This window comes from Phoenix dactylifera, chromosome 3 (assembly GCF_009389715.1).
Source record: "Phoenix dactylifera cultivar Barhee BC4 chromosome 3, palm_55x_up_171113_PBpolish2nd_filt_p, whole genome shotgun sequence".
Classification (NCBI taxonomy): domain Eukaryota; kingdom Viridiplantae; phylum Streptophyta; class Magnoliopsida; order Arecales; family Arecaceae; genus Phoenix; species Phoenix dactylifera.
The window spans coordinates 16,795,925-16,817,280 of NC_052394.1; the positions used below are offsets into that span (position 1 = coordinate 16,795,925).

At 35.9% G+C, this 21,356-nt stretch overlaps 2 protein-coding genes across 4 annotated transcripts; one reads left to right on the plus strand and one right to left on the minus strand.

The window, feature by feature from the left end:
• Positions 1-1,009: 1,009 nt before the first annotated feature.
• Positions 1,010-11,296, minus strand: LOC103722974 (COP9 signalosome complex subunit 2-like). Of its 2 annotated transcripts, XM_039124783.1 has the most exons (7): positions 11,076-11,296; positions 10,654-10,746; positions 8,129-8,207; positions 7,378-7,606; positions 7,163-7,237; positions 6,943-7,077; positions 1,010-1,390 (listed from the first exon to the last, which is right to left on the minus strand). In XM_039124783.1, the coding sequence occupies exons 1-7, from the start codon at positions 11,083-11,085 to the stop codon at positions 1,355-1,357; spliced, it is 657 nt and encodes a 218-aa protein (XP_038980711.1). In that variant the 5' UTR covers positions 11,086-11,296; the 3' UTR covers positions 1,010-1,354. The 2 variants fall into 2 exon arrangements, with proteins under 2 accessions (XP_038980711.1, XP_038980712.1); XM_039124784.1 differs by lacking the exon at positions 10,654-10,746.
• Positions 11,297-14,120: 2,824 nt separating this feature from the next.
• LOC103722968 (dnaJ homolog subfamily C member 2-like) lies at positions 14,121-21,117 on the plus strand. 2 transcript variants are annotated; one of them, XM_039124785.1, is made up of 3 exons: positions 14,157-14,241; positions 15,476-15,572; positions 18,564-21,117. In XM_039124785.1, exon 3 carries the CDS (start codon positions 18,713-18,715, stop codon positions 20,693-20,695), a length of 1,983 nt encoding a protein of 660 aa, XP_038980713.1. In that variant the 5' UTR covers positions 14,157-14,241; positions 15,476-15,572; positions 18,564-18,712; the 3' UTR covers positions 20,696-21,117. The 2 variants fall into 2 exon arrangements, with proteins under 2 accessions (XP_008811954.2, XP_038980713.1); XM_008813732.4 differs by lacking the exon at positions 15,476-15,572 and having other exon boundaries at positions 14,121-14,241.
• The last annotated feature ends 239 nt before the right edge of the window (positions 21,118-21,356 follow it).

Consider the following 21,356-nt stretch of genomic DNA (forward strand, 5'->3'; position numbering starts at 1 on the left):
ATTGGATTTAGACTTCCGATTTGTATACATATATAATTTGTTGGCAGTAGTTCAGCTATCAACTTCCAGAAAACAGTATGATGGTTGGCCGGAGGTTTTCCATGCAATTTTAAAGAACCGTTCACCAACTGGGACTGAAGAGTTTGTAAGGTGTAAGCGTTCTCTTCCCTCGGACTTGTATCCATCCAGCAGCTTACAAGGATTAACGAAGACAAAACCATGAGAGGTGCTTCGGTACAGCACACATAAATTGACATTGTTCGTGATGTCCAATCTTTAATGGCATTATTGCACCGGGTGTTGCTAGCAGGAGCAATTCTCTCTTTCTATGTGAGGATCTATATATAGCCGTTTGTTTTAATCCCACATCGAACTATGCACTAGATAAATCTTAGATATTTATATAAAATTAATAAATCCAAATAATATCTTTAAGCTAGTCTTTTTTTTTTATAACAAATGATACACAGAGCGGATTCGGCACATGGCCTATGAAGTTGACCACGAATCAATTGTGATGCTTGTGATTAAATTTGAATGAATTTGAACTCTTAGCCTGACTGCAGAGCCAAAGAACCTAAATAATACCTTCCGATTAGTTTGTTAGTTTTTTTTGGGTGATGACGACACATCTCTCTCCCACATGGTGAACAAAAGCCGAGTTTACACATCCTAGGCCTTCCAAACTGCTTCGAGGAATCGGGCCAAGCTTGGAGTGCGAGAGTACACACAACAACCCAACAGTGAAACCACCATACTCTTCTCCAAATCCAAAAAAAGCTGCATTCCTAGCGGTGAAACCAGCCATAATCGATGTGGCAGATCAACTAACAAGAGCCCATCACGAAGCTACAAGTCTACCAATAAAAACTCACCACATGGCCAATGTTAGAGGTGTTCAAAGAAATTTTTTGAAGTGCAGACTCTCCCCCAACCTCGACCACGACTGTGAATGGTTTCCAAAACCGTGTGATTAGCTAGCGATCCACATGGACGAGATGCGTGGGCATGATCTTCAAGTGAGGCACGGAATCTATTACCAAAAATAGTTGATGCATGTGCCCGATTTGTTCGGCGACAAGTGTCAGCCATCACCCATATAAACCACACCCAAGAGAGCCTCCAAATAAGTTTTCTAAGTGCTCTTATGTTCTCTTATGCTGCCGCTTGCTTCGTAAGAGTTGAGTCTAACTTAGGTATGAAAGGATCCCCTATCAGATACTCTCCAACAAATGGGCATTCTTTGTCTGGGGTGTTTCAAGTTGGATCTGAAGTTAGAGCCACCATTTGAACACAACCATCTCCACCCTTGCCTCGGAGATGTACCACAAACTCTCCAACAATCCCGTTAGTTCTACACCTGGGTCGGGCCAGATCTTAGTGGCAACACCTGGTATAAATAATAACCAGGAAAAAAAATAAATCAACACATACAATAAAAATGCAGAAAAGAAAATTGGAGAGACAATACAATCCTAGATATAAGAAGAAAAATCTCTACCACCCTTAATCCATCAATCCTGGATAGCATGTCAGACAATACAATCACCATAATCCACCTCAAATTTATCCCTGCTCAATCCTCCCTACACTTAAATCTCTACTTCTAGAAAACACAAAGATGTGCACCATTCTAAACAGAAAACATGTCCAGTGACTGTAATAGAACACCACAGATGTTCAGAGAACCATGTAGCAAACATCATGCTCTGAAAAAAAAAAAAAAAAAAATCCCGGCAAGGCCAGAATGAAGAAGATGTGATGCAAGCAGGGCCGGCCCGAGCCTTAGGCGACTGAGGCGGTCGCCTAAGGCCCCGGGCCAAAGGAAGGCCCCGGGAGGCTGACTAAAAGGAAGCAAAGGCCCCATATAAACGGGATCAGGAGCTGGCTAAGAATCTTCTCCCCTCCATCGGTGGAGAGTTTCCTGGCCTGCAGAAGGGCAATTTGGAAGTTGGGGACAGTAGTTTTGTTTTGGGTTGGGGGGGGGGGGAGAGAGAGAGAGAGAGGAGGGATTTGGTTGGCTTGATAGACGCCTGAAGCCACTCTTACCTTTCATCCCTTCTCTTTTTTGGTTTTGGTCTTGGTTTTCCTTCCCTCACACTACTCCTCATCCAGCTGGGCCATCCGGAAGAAAGATAGGGGGATTGGAGATGGACGTCTTGGAGGGTGGAGATTCTTTTAGTTTTCTCCTCTCGGTTTCTTCTCCCCTCTTGGGTGGTAGAGAGAGAAAAGGAGGGAGGGGGTTGAATGGCTGCTGTGCCGTGATGTTGCAGTTGCTGCTTGGGTACTCACTTGAAGGGGAGATGGTGGGATGGGATTTTTATTAATTTGATGGAGTGAATTTCCCATAATGACCCTACTTTCTCTTATTGAGAGATTTCTTTATGGACAAATTCTTTCCTTACCTTGACCATGAAGTGCCATGGGATGACCTTTTCCTATCCGGCTCTTGCTTGACATGGTAAACAGTATTTCCAAGTATTATCTCAGTTATTTAATCAGTTTCATGGCCCTTCATTTAGAATAATTACTTTTATGTGCTTCCATTCAAGAATTATATTAAATTGAAAAGGCTTCTTGTCTATCTTTGTTAGATTCATGGTTGAAATAGTGTACTTGATAGCTATCTATTTTCATATATTTTTTTAAGTATTTTATATTTATTAAAAAAATATTATTAAAAAAATTATTATTAAAAACAAAAGGCCTCATTCATTGGATTCGCCTTGGGCCCCAGAATGTATTGAGCCGCCCCTGGATGCAAGTGTAAAATACCATAAATTTTCAAGCATAATAATATATAACATAATAATATAACATAATGTGATATTATATAACATAACATATCAATGTAGTATGATATAATATAATATAATATTATATTTATAGTATAATATAATAATAAAAATATAAAATATTATTATTATTATATATTAATATTTTATTAATATAATATTTTTAGAAACTAATTTTTGAGTTTTTTGTTTTCTTTGTTGGAACTCCTACAGATTTCTACAATGTAAAGGGACATTTTCTGTAATTATAATATTTTATCATGGATATCTTAGTTGAAAAAGAAAAAAAATTATAAATCAAAACAGCTTCTTGACGTATGCTAAAGGTGCTTTTCCGGAGCTACAGAAAGCTATTTTAACTTTCTGGCAAAGCTAAAACAGCTTCTCGATTTTTTACCAAACACTTCTATTTCATCCAAAAGTACTTTTGGAGGGTCAGAAAGTATTTTTTAGCCCACAAAAAGCTCTGCCAAACCGGCCCAAGGCCCCGTTTGGAAGAGTTGTTAGCAGTAAAGCTTTTGAAAGTAGAGCTTTTATAAAAAGCTGTTTGCCGTTTGATAACTACATTTCTAAAGTATTGTAGAACTTTAACATGTGTTTGATAAACAAACTGAGAAAGTACTTTTCGTATCACAAAACGACTATAAAAAAATATTAGATAGTATTCTACAATAGAGCATAATAAAATATAATATGTATTAATACATAAATATATGATAAAGTATAATATTAATATAATGTAATATAATATTATTATAATATAGTAATAGAATATTGTATACTATAGCATAATAATTTAATATAATATTAAATTATTTAATACAACATATCAATGTATTATGATATAATGTAATATAATATTATATCTATAGTATGATACAATAATAAAGGTATAAAATATTACAATTATTAGTGTAAATTAATTTTTTATCCTCTCGATGACTGTGATATAATATAACATAATATTAAATTATTTAATATAACATATTAATATATTATGATATAATATAATATAATATAATATAATATTTATAATATACTACAATAATAAAGATATAAAATATTATAACTATTAGTGTAAATTAATTTTCCACTCTCTCAATGACCAGTTATCTCTCTGTGTAATTATTATATTTTATTATGGATATTTTGGTCCAAAAAAGAAAAATATTATAACTCAAAATAGCTTTCCGACAATTTTTAAAAGTGTTTTTCAAATGGAACTTCTTCCAAAAAGCTGTTTTAGCTTTTTGGAAAAGTTAAAACAGCTTTTCCGAAAATTTTACCAAACACCCCTATTTTATCTAAAAGTGCTTTTTGGCCCTCCAAAAGATTCCCCAAACAAGGCCCAAAACTCCAAACTACCACATTATCATTGTTTAAAAGTAGACTGGAAAAAAATTGAAGTCCCAGCTCCCAAGAGCAGTAGCCAAACTATATTTGAAAATATCTCGCTTGATAAAACTGTAGAAGGACATAAGCAACAAGTTGTTTAAGTCCAAGTTCATGTACTCGGGTTGGGATTTCGGAGTTCTCTAACCTCATACGACACAACACAATCGACCTTACTGGGTAACCAAACAATGATCTAAACACATGTTAAGATTAAAAATAGCTAGTTTTCTCTCCCATGGGATGAAAATCTGGATTACCCTTTTCGATTAGACAAGACATAAAGTATAGTTGTTCAGAAAGAACCTAAACATGCTAGAAATCAAGGTTCATCAAATTAGTGCATAACTGCATACTACATGTACCAAGCATACCATACCATACCAATACTAAACCTATACTAGTACAAGGGTATACAGAGTGTTAATATATTGAACCTACTCGTACTGACACTATACCAATATGGAACCAGTACGAGTACCAAAACCAATATTGGGGACCTTGCTAGAAATTGTCTAAAACTAGATAAGACAGAAAATGACAAAAAATAGAGAGATTCACTGTAACTGAGAAATTGCATATGCAAGAATGAAGGCTGGACGCATATTGATTATTTAAGAATCAATACATAACAAACCAAGAATTTAAATCTCATTCTATAATGTAAAGGATTAAGGGTTGATCATAATCACACCATTCCATAAAATATGTTCTTTGACACAGTTATCATCATTTTACATTGCAAGAAGAGCTCATCATGTACAATATTATATAGGTTACTAGCTAGCGTATCACTTTATGTTGTGTCAGAATAGTCACAATACAAGTCAGTACCACTTGGTATCCTATATGACAAGGCTTGTGTTCAACTAAAACCTTCCAAAACTACATTATTTCACTTGGACGAGTTAGATTTCCAATACTTGTCAAAAATTTTAGTCAAGATTTGAAGTGGCTAGCCTTTTGGGGAAAGGTTCTAGGTTGTTACTGGTATCAAAACGGGGCCAACCCAAGCCCATGCAGACTAAGGGCATTCCAGCATGGGCCAATTTGGAGTCCATAATGAGCTGATCATAGTGTTTGTAATTAGATCTAGTAATAACAACGAGACACCAAGAGGAAGCATGTAAGGACCTGTGCAGGTGTGTGCTTTAGTTATACACTGAGAAGATCTTGATTCTTGGGTATTCATATAGAGCCATAGAATCCAAAATAATATTTTCCGGCTAGCCTTTTGCGTAGGATCTTAGATGGTACTAGTTAAAAAAAAAATTGAAGAAATTTTTTTTTAAAATCAACGTGTAGTCTAAGAGTCATGCCCAATTGCTTTGTTATAACAGAGATGCTCAAAACTACCGGTGCGCCTTAAGACAAGCGTCAGATTAATCTCTGTAAAACCATTATTGGCATTCGATATTAGATCTCACACTTATCATATTTTGCATCATTTATCTTATATCTTACCCTCTAACAAAATCATAGCATTTAGAGGAACTTATATTTTATGGCTTTAGCTTTGGAATTGAGTTTATCGTCGGTCATCAATTATTTAACTTAATTTTATGCTAGTTCAGTTATGAGAAGATTCTTTAGATAGTGGATTGCATATATACAAGTTTTGTAACCAATGCCCACTTGGTATTGCTCTTGGTTTATGTTTTTGTCTCTAAAACTCAAGAAGAAAAATGAACTAGAGTGAACAACATGCGTGATGAAACCATTACATTTTTTTTTTCAAATTGTTTGTAAAATATTTAGAACGAAGATCTATTGATTTCAAAAAAGAGTGAGAATCAAAATAAGGGATAGCAGAAGTTTCGTGCAAATGCTATTTTCAACATCAATCTCTATGCAATATTCACTAATTTGCCGAGATAAAACACAAACAACAACAATGCCAAACAGGCCTTAAGATGCTAGATTTGCATTGGAGCAAAGGTTCTGCTATGTAACAATTAAAGTTTGTTTGTCACTATAATGCAATCAGAAGAGGTCTTGAGCTTAAAAATGGGTGTTCCTGATGTATCTTAGACTTTCCTGATGTAGCCTAGACGTTAGCATATCTTTAGGCATATATTTCTACACTTTGTGCTTGTTGGTTTCGAACAGAATACGTTATATTTTGATAGCATTTGGTTGCATGCGTACTATTTGGAGACCATCATGCTTGCTCCAAATGCAATACATTAGGTGCTTTTCTGCATAACAAGTCATATTAGAGGGATTTGAATTTCATTAGCGCTGGCATTTTCACTGCAACTCTCCCATCATTACACGAAAAAGTTTGAGGAGCTACCAAATCCTTTGTTTCTCAAAAAATGTAACTAAGCTAGCATGATGAACATTCCATATAAAGACGCAATGGTATATAATGATAAAGATGAATTGATTAAAAGAAAAATTTTGTTAAGATATCAAATTGCAGTACCAAAATTCAGAAGTAATCATATGATGAAATTGCATCACTTCAATTCTGAAGAAATCAAAATCTTATATGAATCAGTGGCTCAGAATATTTAGCTAAGATACCAAGAACAAGATTTAGTATCCGTTAAATAGCATCTTCTATTCAAGCTGATATCTAGGAACTAAAACTTACATCTCATAGAGAAGACATCATGTAACAAAAGATAATCTAGGCATTATGAAACAATTGCAGTCTAGAACAGTAACAACCAAGGATATGGTCTTTAAGTGAACTGCAAAATTAAAGGGAAAAATAAGAAATTTGAGTGGCACTACTGTACTATCTTACCTTGAGTTTTTCATTGTTTTTTGTTTCAGTGTACATCTGAATCTCAATAGCATAGACTTCCAGAAGCTGAGTTCCTTTCTTCTGATCATCAGTGCCATCCTCTTTTTGACAAGATTTGTGAAGTTCTTTCAATAACTAGGAGTTCCCAAGTAACAATTACTCCAACTTATACTATGCAATACTGAGAAAGATACTGAAGATATTAAACCTATATTAGTACCATGCTCATCCATCCATATTCACCCATATCAAACCAAATCTTGCAAAGTTTCAGATTCATCTTAAACCATAATCTCTGCACAGAATTCAGGTGCAAACAACAAATACAATAAACCTTGGTAAGAGATGTGCATAAAAGAGGCTCTTTATATGCATTTGTGTGAGAGGTAAAAGCTTTTGGAAACTACCAGAATGACTCCTAACGTCATTATTTACCTCTTCAAGAGCCTTCAATGTAGTCTGATAGAACTCCTGTAGAAGACTCAAATTCTGGCTTGCTGAGCCAGAAACAAAATCCATTATGTTGTTTATGCATTTTTCACTGTAGTTACGTGTAACAGCTGATTTGATGTACATCAACATCACGCTGTATGCTTCCATCATCTCTTTATACCCCCCCAGTCGATAGTAGAGCTTAACAGTCTGCTTTAGAGCTTTGAATTCCCTGATTAATAAGGGTAAAACGGTTGTCAACAAAGCAAACAACTGCTAATAATGCATTGAAATTTTGCTGAGCAAAAAAAAAAAAGATCTTTGCAACATCAACATTTTATTACCAAAAAAGGTAACAATGTTAATCTTAACCATAAAATCATCAGCATACTATTGACAAAAGCAATATGCCATGGCAGTTTAAAGTAGCAGAATGTGAACCCAGTTAGAATCTAAATTTCTAGATGAAATGCAAGAGAAGCACATATCCAAATAGAGGCAAATTTATAAAGAAAAGAAAGCTGCCCTTCATGTAAAGTTTGTGCTGCACCAAACTGCACCCCTTTTATATATGCACGCATGCATGCAAATGTGATAATAAGAATTTTTGATTCAGACAAGGCATCACACGTATGCCATTGCTGAAGCAAGATGGTAAGTCCAAATAAGATCTTAAGCATACTTCCATCTTTGCAGTTGATCTTATATCAGTTAAAAAATATGGAGTTCAGGAATAACATTCTACAATGCCCACCATTCTGCTTGCTCAGGTTCCATGTGAACTACTTCAGCAAAACCAGCAAGTGCTCCCTCTGGATCTGTTACTACTAAACCTGTAGAAAAATTGTTAGATATGTAAAATAGATAAAGATAAATGTGGACACAAAAATCTGACATTATTTAAAAAAGGCCAAATGTGTAAACAATGAAGCACTACATCATTTTATGTAATTTGTTCCATAATCTTTACATGCTCTTCATCCATTATAGATAAATAAATGGCAAAATGATTTTGTAATAAATATGTAATGTCAAGAGGCATCAGATATGCCTACAGAAACAACAATAATGAAAATGACTTAGCTCCATCTATAACACTTTGAGGTAGATGACAAGAAACCAACATACGGCCAAGGTAGATGGAAGAAAAGTTATTGTTTTAAACTCATGAAAATACAAGTCAATGGAACCAACAAAAGACGTATGTTGGTGTGCAACTACTTTTAACTATTCACCTAAGAGATGAAGTCTTATGCAATTTGTCAATCCTCAGGAATTTTTGGTAGGGGGTTAGACATGGTCACACAGAAGAGCAATGACTGCAACCTTAGTTGTCTTCTTGCTGTTCCTGATAAAATGAACCACTCAACAAAATCTGAATATTGATTAATTCAACAACTCAAAGCAACTTGGATCAACCCCTTTATGTTATATGTTGAAAGAAGGCCCCATAAATTATGAATTGTCATGGAACCGCAGTTGAGAACTAAGTTCAAAGCTGAAAAATCAAATCTTTTCAAGATGTTGGAGTTGGCAGCAAGGGACCCTATTACTGTGAGCCAACTACACCTTTTGCAAGGGAGAGGATAATAAATTTCTCTGGTGTAACTTATGAGAGCTTCCCAAAAGAAAACATTTGCTTGCTATTGATCAAAACTCAGGGTTTGAGGCGGCTTATTTAACAACCTGCTTATTATTGAACATAACCCTAACCATCATATATTAGAACCGATTCAAATCAGCAAAGACCAAGCCAAATTGCGCCCATCTCACCAACTAGCCCTGGAGATTTACCCTTAGCATGGCATAAATCAACACACCAATTTATAGTTCTCACGGACCAGATGGCCCCGACAAACTTCCCCTGGAAGAGAGATATAATTGGAGGAAGGAGAGTTGTAAAGATTTTGACAAGACCATATGCAACCTTCCATGTTTTTTTTTGGAAACATATTTTCTATTTATTTGTTTCAGCACTATAATCTTTTTGCATTTTATTCGTCTTCCTTTGTTTAACTTATAATTAGCTTGAATCAGCTATTTGACCTAAGATAGAAGACCAACAGAGGTAAATTCACTAAGGAGGGCAAGTATGCTGAAAAGCAAGTTTATTAATAAAGGCAAACTTCACTGCATGATGGAAAACATCCAGCAGCACAAGTAAGGATGCACATGGAGAACAATTTCTATAACTAAATAGTAAATCCCGGGATTTCAGTACATGGTACCACACAGCAAGACAAATGTTATTTTGTGTCATAGCAGAAGAGACCAGTTCATTGTGTTAAATTTATGAAATTGATCGTTCTTAGCTTTAATTACTGATTTTTCCCCTCAAACATGAAACACATATTACTATTTTTTTTGAGAAACATGATGGTGACACCACCACCAGGGTTTGAACCCTAGACCTCTCCCTAGTGGATAGGGATGCCAACTAGCTGAAATAAGGATGTATATCGCCCACCTGCCCAATGTATTAGAAAACTAGATTACACCATAACATTTAAGCATGTGAACATATCAAAATCATGTATGCAGACTCATTTTGTATTCCATTAAGAGCAAGTAAAAATTGCTAGCTTTTGGATATTCGAGAGAAACTAAAAGAAGCAGACTCAAAATGATGACAAACAGGAAAGTCAATTTCAGCCAGTACGTTAAAATAGAATCTGTGCAATAATTTATGGTAAAGTCAGACTTTAGGGTTAATCCACCAAGGGCAAAACTTCCACTGAAAGTATAAGTAAACAAGCAAAACGATGGAAAAAATATATATATAATAAACTGTAGAAAAACAAATTAAAAAATATCGACATGTTGATGAAAAAGAAGTATTCAACAAAATGCAGAACTGGTTCCGAGGAAACCAATCACCAAATACTTCAAAATGTATCAATGCATTAAGCTGGAACTATAATCAGGAGAAAAGAGAGCGGGGGCATTTATAATAAAGAGCAGGAGTAGGTGTACTTCGAGGGATTTTGGTTATTCAGATATTTCACGGAACGCGGACAAGCACATAAAACACCCTCGATGAAACTTTAATTGCAAAAAAAAAAAGGAAAGGAAAAACTTTCTAAAAACCTTCTCTGGAACAATAACATGTAATCACTCTCCAGCAACAAAAACAGAGGGAAAAGGAAGCTGGTCTCGGAACGGAAAGGCATTAAATATCAGAGGACCAAGACAACAAGGAAAAATATAATGTGGCGCAGGGAACAAGGTCGAAGTGAAAAAGGAAGCTCGGACACCATGATAAGCACAAGATATAACAACCTTTAGAGTTGTAATACTGGTTCTCTATATCGACGTCCTGCTCCTCGGGTTCATCATCCGAGTACTCGAACCCATAATCCTCCATGTCCGCGTCTACAATAACAACCCACACAAAAGGCCACAACGATCGCCACATTAAATTTCAAAAAAAAAAAAGTCTTTCTTTTTGCAAGAGAAACAGTCACTGAGATATTAGGGTTTTACATAAACGCCGCTATTATTATTATAAGCGCCGATTTCTCTAATAAAAACTCCAAGAAAAAAATGAAAGAAAACGCTAGAAAATCCCTAACCAACGAAAAAAAGTGGAATCGAGAGAGATTTCTACTTGATGAACGGATTCCAGTGATGCGAATAGGATCGAACACCATAGGGTTTCGCGAAATAACTGTGGAGATGTTACCGAGGATAAGATCGCTTACCGGAACCCATGATTGGCTAGGGATTCGGGAAAGAGCGATATCCAGAACTCTGGCGTTCTTCCAGGATTTGGAGACGCGAGAGCGAGCGAGCGAGAGAGAGAGAGAGAGAGAGAGAGGGGCCAGAGTGTTAGAGAGTGGCCGGAGAGGTGGAGGAAGAGCCGGAGTCGGAAAGGTGCCATGAAGGCTGTGAAGAGGAGAGACGCTGCCAAACACGTGCGTGAGTCAAGCTTTGAATGTTGTGAATATCTGTCGTCTCCCTCGTTAAGTCTAGTAAAACTTGTGCTTGTAACAAATATAGCCGTGAACTAAAATAATATTTGCAGTTCATAAGCAATTCATGGACCTGACAGGCTACCAATTGGAGATGCAATCGAGCCAAGTGAACCTCAAAATACTCATATTTGAATTTAAGTCTTAATATTCAAGCTCGAACTAAATTCGATAAAAAAATACTTGAGATCGACTTGATTCGACTCGAATATCAATTGACGCATATTTGAACTCAAGTTCGAGCTTAAATTTATCCTTAGTTATAATTAAAAAATATTATTAAAATAAATATAATCTTTATATTATATTTAAAAATATTAAATTATTAGTATATATTAGACTCACGAGCTTTCAAGTTAAGTATTTTGCTACTCGAGCTCGAGTCAAAAAAAAATATTCGAGCGACTGGAGCTCGACTCGAGTCCGGTAATAGAGTTGAGTCAAACTTGGACCTAAGTGGAGCTCAAGTAACTTGGGAGCTGCTCAGCTCATTTGCACCCCTATAATGTGCACTATTTTTTCTAAATAAAATTAATATATAAAAGAGACATTTCATCAACCAAGTTGGTTGAACCATTTCAGGTTGCTTTTAGGTGTAAATCGAGATTAGAAAATTTAGAGCACCATTTATACTTAGCTCGCCCTAATTTATTCTATGGTTACGAGCTGACCTATTTTTGGTTGCTAACAACCTTGGTTAGGACTTCGACCTAGCCCTTTGTAATGCAAAGATACTTGAACCCATTTTAATACAATGAGTAACACACACTATTACATTTTTGTGGGTTGTGGTGTTGTTCCCCTTGAGAAGATACATCATTTTATACACGTCATGTATCTACATACTTAGTGAGTTCAGCCAGTAAATGCTAGTGGTCAATTGATTTGCTGAGATACTGTATCCCATGTTTTCTAAAACTCTAAAAAAGATGACTTCCAATTTATAGTAGATAGTAAATTATCCTTAAATAATAAAAAAAATATGTTATTGGAAAAAAGATAAAACGTGCAAGAACAAATGTCTTTGGTGATAAATAGTTCAAACATAAACCTTGCAAAATATTGTATCCGAACACAAGATATTTTTTTAGTTCATTGTATAATGTGCAACATCTAAAATGGAGTCTCGGTTTGTATAGAATTCTCCATGCATTATGTAAATATCATATTAATATTTTATATACACAAACATACATATATACTAATATACATAGATATATATATATATATATATATATATATATATATATATATATATATATATATATATATATATATATATATATATATATATATATATACATAACATATATATATATACACACATATACATATATATTTACAATACATATATATCTATGTATATTATATACATAATGGAAACTGAGCTTGTGTGTTTCTCCATTCACCATATGAACATCGCTGTTAATATCAGTGATATTGATGTGATTGTCATAAATTAAAGTTTATTACTTATGCACAACGAATATTAATGATTTCGATATTAATCTATCCGGCTATCATTAAATCATTGCTTAATGTGCAATATATACAATGGAAGCTTAGCCCGTGCAAAAGTTTTTCATTGGCCATATGGATGCTAGTATTATTGTGTCCGGCTATCATTAATATTCGTTGCTTAACGTACAATAGATATTAATGTGCATTAAAGTTAATTACTTGATATGCAATAAAAATTTAGCAATTGGAGCCCTTTTTTAATTATAATTTATTTTATTGTTATATTTATAATTCAAAAATGGTTGAAAAGAAAAAAAATATTATACCTAAGCATCATGTGGAGATATTATTAACGACAAGAATTTTTGACTGGAGGCTTTTATATAGAGTTTTCAGTCTACATAGATGTTGATATTAATATCGCTATATAGATATTGTTAAGCCATCAGTAAAGTTCATTGCTTAATATGGTTCAGCTTACATAGAGTTTTATGTTCACTAAGTCGGCACTAGTATTAATAATAAAAGTTTATACATGAAAACTCTACCTATATAGAGTTCTCTATTTATTGTGTGGATATTGATAACAATGATGAGAGTTTCTACTGAGATCATCATTAAAACTCAATACTTAAGTTGCAACAAAAGTTTGGCTAAATCATTGTTTTATGTGCAACAAAATTAGTTATTGTATCATTTTATTTATTATAATTTATTATATTTTTATGATGCGTATTGAGAATAATTGGAAAAAAAATTGTTCTCCGTGCGACGTGTATGTTATATATTAGTATTATTTGGTAGGTCATCAAGCTCATGTTTCTTGCCATATGTTATGATTACAGTGCATCAGCCGTGTTCTGGAGTAAATGCTTAGCAACTTACATATTGCAAAAAAAAAAAAAAGAAAAAAAAAGGATATACGCGAAATATAGCCTCTCACAACTCATGAGCAAAATCACGGTTTCATTGTTTGAGAACAACCTGGCTGGGTGCAAAGTTTTTTAAAATAATCGAAAGGTGAAGTAGATCTTAGACTATTTGAATGCTCGGTGATTGATGCATAAATTCTGATGCGGATGAGATCACACTGTACCATCAATTTTTTTCCCCTACTTCAAGCTTGTTTGACAATCGACGGCCAATAGTCCTCCCAGCGCGAATCTTTAATTAATGTCAATACCGCCCGACATAATATCCAACCTCGCCGACCTACTGGACCAAAAAGGCCGCACCAATCGGACGATTCCCAACCTTTCTCGCTGGCCGAACAACTTGATCACGGAACCCACATGATATAAGCCGCCTCCTGCCTCCGCCGATAAAACGCTCGCCACGCCTCCCTCTCTCTCTCGGCTTCTTGCTCCCCGCCTCATCCTCCCTCGCCTCCTCTTCTCTCGCTCCTCTGATCCGTGGCTCTCCGATCATCTTGCAGGTAAGCGTTTTCTTCTCCTCTCTCGCTCGTCGATTTTTGCCCCTTCCGGTTTATGTGGAGTTTGATGCTTTTTTTTTTTCCTTCCGACTTTCCGATCTTATCCTATGGGCGCTTAAAATTATATTTTTGATGCGTTTTTAGGATGCGTTGCGGGAATTTAATGGTTCTGCTTGTTGTTTGATGGGGACGTAAATGGGATTTTCTCAAGATTTGGATTCATGGCTAGTGTTCGGGGTACTGGGCTTAGGGTTTTATCTTTTTGATAAGTAGATGCCGTTGTTTGTGAGGTTTTTTGTTTTTTATTTGAATTAGATATCTATAATTATGATATTGAAACGATTGAGGTAAACTTTGGAGTTTGATTCCATGTTTCAGTGCTGAAAACAACTAAAATATTTTTATGGATTCAACCATATATTCTTTTTTAATATCAGTCAGGTTCATCTCTTTCTGCGTAAGTGTATATGTTGTTTTCCCTTTTTTTTTTTGAGTAAGTTTACTAAAATATTTTTTTTTAATTCTTTTTTTTTTTTGAGTAACTAAAATATTTTTTTTTGTTTTCTGCGTAAGTTTCATCTCTTTGGTTGGTACCTCTGTTTAGGAGAGTGCTTCTTCCAAATGGTTGTTTACCCTTTTTTAAAATAATTTTTACCAAAGAGTTTGTTGCTTGATTATGATGCTCTTTTTTGAATTTTTTTGGGTGCTATTGGATATTGATCAGCCTGATCAAGAGAAATTAGAGTCAGGATAAATCTTAGTCCATCTTTCACGGTTGAATTTAGGGTATATGAACAATATTCCTGTTACAAAGTTGCTGCAAAGATGTTGATCTTAGAATAATGATTGCTACAGTGTTCCTTCACATTCGCAATCAGAGATTCACCAATTTGCATCTCTTCCTTCTCAAAACAATATGCAAATAATGTGTTGCTTGTATCAAGATGTTCCTTCATGATAGATGTTGTATTCTTTTTTATTACTCATTCACTTTTCTGTTATTGGCTACTTTTAATGTCGCCTTTTTGATTAATTTTATCCTTGTATGCTATTTCTTTTTTGCTATTGTCATCTTGCTTTTGCAGTTTGAACCCCTTGAGCTATTTACAGAAAAGAAAAAAGAAAAAAAGTTGGGCATCTTTGTGTTATTGAGGTTTATATGGTTTCAAAGTTTGCCGTCTCGGTACCGGAGCCATATCGGTACCACACTGATACAGTATTGGTATGACTAGTACAGGGGCCAGCTTGTTCCCTCTGCTCCCATATCAAGTCTTGGTTCGATTCCAGTACGGTACGGTATGCCCGGTTCGAGACAATATGGCGAACCATGTATGGTACTGTGATTTACCTCTCAGTTATGTAATGAGATGATAGTCTTTCATTCTGTCATGTAGGAATAGTTTTAGAAATGGGCAGTGTAAATTGCTTAGGCAAAGATTCTATGCTCCAAACAGTTGGAAAGGCCAAATAATGTATCTAGATAGAAGAATGACCTAGTTAAACTCTATGCCATTTATTTTTCATGGATGACAAAGACATTCTTTAGCAAGTTTCTGCCATCATTCTAGAGTCTAGCAAGTAAATATTGCTTATTAATGAACATGAGCATGGTATTTTTCTTATGCTTCTTTGAACTAAAGCAAGGACAAGTGTGATGATTAAGGCAAGCGACAGTAATTCATGTTATTTTGCTGATCATCAGCTTAGCATTTGGAGTTTTGGAATTCTTGACATTGCATTTTTTGAGTTAGGGACTGCAATAGATGACAGAGAAAGTGTAGTAAATTTTGCTACTTTCAAGATAAATGATCTAGTAAGTTTTAAAATTTGGGTCTCTTGGCTCATCTTTAATGCAATATTCAAATTTCAACTAAAGGCCAACCAAACCACTCTTCTAGAAAGTTTTCAGGTTTTGGCTGGTTTTCTTTGATTTTTGGTTGGAAAGCTTCATTCTCAGTCCGTACCAATTTCTTCCAAAATGGAGTCAGCTGCTGCTAGTTTCAGTGGGTTTCCCTTGAGGACACTTCTGTGTTAAGCTGCAAGGTTGCGGCGGGTTATGAAGTGACTTGGAACCTCTCTTTGTTCTACCCCCTCTTCTCTTTCCCTCTTTACGGTCTTTGTTCGTGGCAGCTATTATGCGGTTTGGCTTTTGTCCAAGATAAATTAGATTTTTTTGCTAAATCTTAAGAAGGAGAGGATGGTTCTATGTTGGGGAATAGCTACTGTATTTAGATCATTGAAGGGTATCAACAGCCTTATTGGGAGTTATTGTCCTTAACGGCAATCAAGGAATTGGCCTAAATAGAAATAGGGATGCTGGAGTTAAATGTTAAATTGATTCGGCATATGTATAGGGAGGTTTTAGGCAGCGAACAGATAAATGGAGAAATGCATGACTTTTACCTTTTCGTTTTATTCTGTGATATGTAAAATCATATATGATCTTGGGCTATTTTTCTTCTTTCGATGTTAATTCTTCCTTTAACTCTCATTCCCCCACCTCTCCTATTCAATTATGTAACACTTGCAATTAATTATTACTGTAAATTCGGGAAGTCTTGATTTACATTACTCACATTACTAAGATCCCATATCCTGAGGAGGAGGCCATCCGCGCCAAAGATTTAGGAGTGATCTGCGGTTTGGAATTTAGGAGAGATTTAGGAAAAAGAGAATGAAGCTAGCAATTTAACATTGATCGAGAAATCCACGGCTTGTATTAGATTTGATGTTAAAAATTCCAGAAAAGTGGGAATTATTGCATCAAGAGAGCTCACCTATTCGTTTGTACATCAAAATCTTAGAAATGATTCATTGTTTGGGATATATGAGGAAAAGGCCTCGTCGATGAATGCCTTGGGAGCACTTGTTAAAATCTATGTCATTATTATCTTAAATGGCATGCCAACATTCATTTGGATGTTAAGTTTTCTATGACAATCTGCATTTCCTAGTGTAAACTGCTCATAATATTGTTTCTTTAACATCAACAATTCCATATCTATATGGATCTAACAACCCATGCAATGACAACAAGGAATGAGTGTAGTAGACTGGAGGGTTGGTGATTAAGATGGAGATATATTAAGAAACTTTGATGAGAAAATTTGAGAAGAACATTGATGAGTAAAATAATGTATTTAGTTGCAATTAACTAATGGCAAGATAGGTTTTCAGTGGTTAGTGGGGCAAGACACCTAATAAGGCATACACTAATGTTTCCATGAGGAAATTAGGAAGCCTTGTGAGAAGCAAGCAAGGAAAGCAGGAATGATTGTGAAAAGCTTATTTCTTTCCCCTTTTTTATGACACCAAAGGGGAAAAAATATCCGTGTTGAAAATGTTTAATACGAGTAGTGATTTAGGAGAAATTTAGTACAATTTAGGAGGGAGAAGTAAGCAAACAAATTAGGAATGACCAAATCAACGAGTTCACAGTTTGGGATGAATATAGTTAATCAAAAAGGGTAATGCTAGGGGCACCTGTTTCATGCACATAAAAAGTTCCTTCTACCAAATGGCATGATGGGATTGGTGTGACCCATTCATGTTATACACAGGGAGTGGTTGAATTTTGAGTTGCAAAGCCAACATTAAGTGGGTCCAAGGAACTTTTCGTGTGTATTAGCAGGCACCTGTAAGTATTTTCCTATCAAAGTCATAGAAAAGTATGAAAACTTACAAGAAAAGGCGAATGACAATTTTGGAATAAAATTTGAATGAGATTTCTTAAGAGTATCATGGGGATAACTGATATCCTTTAGGAGTATTTTAGGGATCAAAGTTGATAGATGGGACCTTTGAAGGAATATGCTAAAATTCAATGCTCCTTTTTTCTAAGAAAAAAACTATAGTATATATTTTTACTTGACATCTAATAAGTTGACTTTTGTTGAGAAGAGAAAAAGGCCATATGTAATTGGAATAGCTTTTGTATGAATGCCTGCTTAAATGTTCTTCTTTCTGCTTAGTGTTAGAGAGGTAGAGCTTTTGTAATGGTTACTTGGGGCCACTATGGAATTATTATGTTAATGATGTGACATCCAGATTTTGAGGAAACTTAATTAACCTATGAAATATTGATTAATTTCTTTGGTACGAGCTTAAACCATGCATCTGGATAAGCCATGCTAGCATATGATTTTAATAAAAGTGAAAAATTCAAAATTTTGTGTTGTAACTTAACTTAATATCTTGCAAAGGCTAGTTCTTATGTTTTGTTCTGTTTCCTTCTTTTCTTCCTCTTACTCTTCCCACTTTTACTTCATTACGTCAACGAATCATTAATAATTTGATTGCTCTTCCTAATTGTGAACAATATGCAGTTGGAGGCCTGAGGAGCATCAGTTGAGTTTAGTAAGCCCTTCATTCAGGGTTAATCATTAGAGGGTGTTTTTGTTCTCATTGAGACATTTGGAATTCAAGCCACTCATTCTCAATCTCGAAGGTCAGTGCTCATCCTTCTTCGAGTGCTATGGATGCCCGTGAGAGCCCTCTGCTGATTACCCATTCGCCTGAGATTCTTAATGGAGAGCCAATTTTAATCTCTTCAAATTGCCTTCCTGTGAAAGCCTTCAATTTTGAACCTGCGGGGCATGCCTTCCATTCAGCTGCACTTAAATTTTTTGGTTTTTGTGAGGAAGAGGACACAGATACAGATGATCAAAGCGTATTATCAGATGATAGAGGTCAAGCCTATATTCCATCTTCTGATTTCTATAGTAGTAGAGGAAAAAAGAAGTCTGTGGATGGAAGCAAACAGCAAGACCATTATGCGCTATTAGGTTTGAGCCATCTGCGATTTCTAGCTACTGAAGAACAGATAAGAAAGAGTTACCGTGAGACAGCCTTGAAGCATCATCCTGACAAGCAGGCTGCTCTTCTTCTTGCTGAAGAAACAGAAGAGGCAAAACAAACAAAAAAAGATGAGATCGAAAGCCATTTTAAAGCAATTCAAGAAGCATATGAGATTCTAATAGATCCTGTGAAGAGAAGGATTTATGACTCCACTGATGAGTTTGATGATGATATACCAACAGACTGTGCTCCACAAGACTTCTTTAAGGTCTTTGGTCCAGCATTTATGAGAAATGGGAGATGGTCTGTTAATCAACCAGTTCCTTCTTTAGGAGATGAGAATGCTCCTTTGAATGAAGTAGACAGTTTCTATAACTTCTGGTATACATTTAAAAGTTGGAGAGAGTTCCCGCATGCAGATGATTTTGATCTTGAGCAAGCTGAGTCACGTGATCATAAGAGATGGATGGAGAGGCAGAATGCGAAGCTAAGGGAGAAGGCCAGGAAGGAAGAATATGCTCGGATTCGGGCTCTTGTTGACAATGCTTATAAGAGAGATCCAAGAATCCTCAAGAGGAAGGAAGAGGAGAAGGCTGAAAAGCGGAGGAAAAAGGAGGCAAAGTTTCTTGCTAGAAAGCTACAGGAGGAAGAGGCAGCTAGGGCTGCAGAAGAGGAAAGAAGAAGGAAAGAGGAAGAGGAGAAAAGAGCTGCGGAAGCTGCTCTAAACCAGAAAAAGTTGAAGGAAAAGGAGAAGAAGCTCTTGCGCAAAGAAAGGACCCGTTTGCGAACTCTTTCTGCACCAGTGGTGTCAAAGAATCTGCTTGATCTAGAAGAAGAGGATGTGGAAAAAGTGTGCATGACACTCGAAACGGAGCAGCTGAGGCATCTGTGTGATGATATGGAAAGGAAGGAGGGAATTGGGAGGGCTCAACTGCTAAAAGATGCACTGGGCAGAGGCAATTCAAATGCTATGAAACAAGAAGCAAAGAGCATGCAGCCCAATGGCTCTCAAGACTCTGGTGCAAAATCCAACCGGGTTATAGCACAAGTCAAGTCGGACATCACGTTAAGCAATTATGAGAAGAAAGAGAAACCTTGGGAAAAGGAAGAAATTGAAATGCTTAGAAAAGGCATGCAGAAGTATCCCAAGGGGACATCTCGGAGGTGGGAGGTTATTTCGGACTATATTGGCACTGGGAGATCGGTTGAAGAGATTCTCAAAGCAACAAAGACTATCCTGCTTCAGAAGCCTGATTCTTTCAAAGCTTTTGACTCGTTTCTTGAGAAGAGAAAGCCAGCACTGGCCATTTCTTCACCTCTGACCACAAGAATTGAACCAGATGGGTTGCCTGTTGAGGGAACTCAGGATTCATCATCTAAAATGACAACAAAGCAGTCAACAAGTACTACAAATAACCAGGAGCCTGTAGATGGAGTTGTTTTGGCTTTAAATGGAGTTTCTTCTGGTACAGAACAAGATGCTTGGTCTGAAACTCAAGAAAGAGCTCTTATCCAGGCTCTGAAAACATTCCCAAAGGACATAAACCAACGCTGGGAGCGTGTTGCTGCAGCAGTTCCTGGGAAAACTGTGATACAGTGCAGAAAGAAGTTTGCTCTGATGAAGGAGAACTTCAGAAGCAAGAAAAATGCAGAGCAGTAGTTTCCACTTGTAGGGCCACCATTCTTTTTAGCAGTAAATTTTAGCTACATTCATAAAGGAGAGAACTGTTTTCATATGACGGCTTTAAGAGATGCTGCTACATTAAAAAGAGGGCTTTTTTCTTTTTTTGTTTGATGAGCTGATGCAGTAGTTACTTTACTCCACTTGCAGTCAAGGCATCTTGTTTATCTTCTTGGAATTGCTTCATCATGCTGAGGGATGCGTTGTTGTAAATGGAGATATATATTTGCCTGCTTTGTACGAGTGAAATTGACATAGATCTCTTTGTAGCTAAAGCTTTTAAGATATGGTTCTGAACATTCTTCTTCTTTTTCTGACAAGAATGAGCAAGGTGTAGAATGGAATATAAACTTCATGCCATACTAATCAACTTGTCAAGAATTATGTTTTGGTTAACTTAAGTACATGGCATCTGGTTCAGTGTTGGCTTGACGTAGTTCTTATTTTACTGCTGAACTCTCACGGATGTGGTAGGGGCATCAGTACTAAAAATCCTATTCTGGTTGGTTATTAGCACTTTATTGAGGTACACGTCTATAATATTTCTGTTATGCGTTGCACAAATATTTCACAGGTAATCTGTTGTGTGTGATTAGCAAATCACATTATCAGCATCTTGGGACTGCACGACAATTTGTTG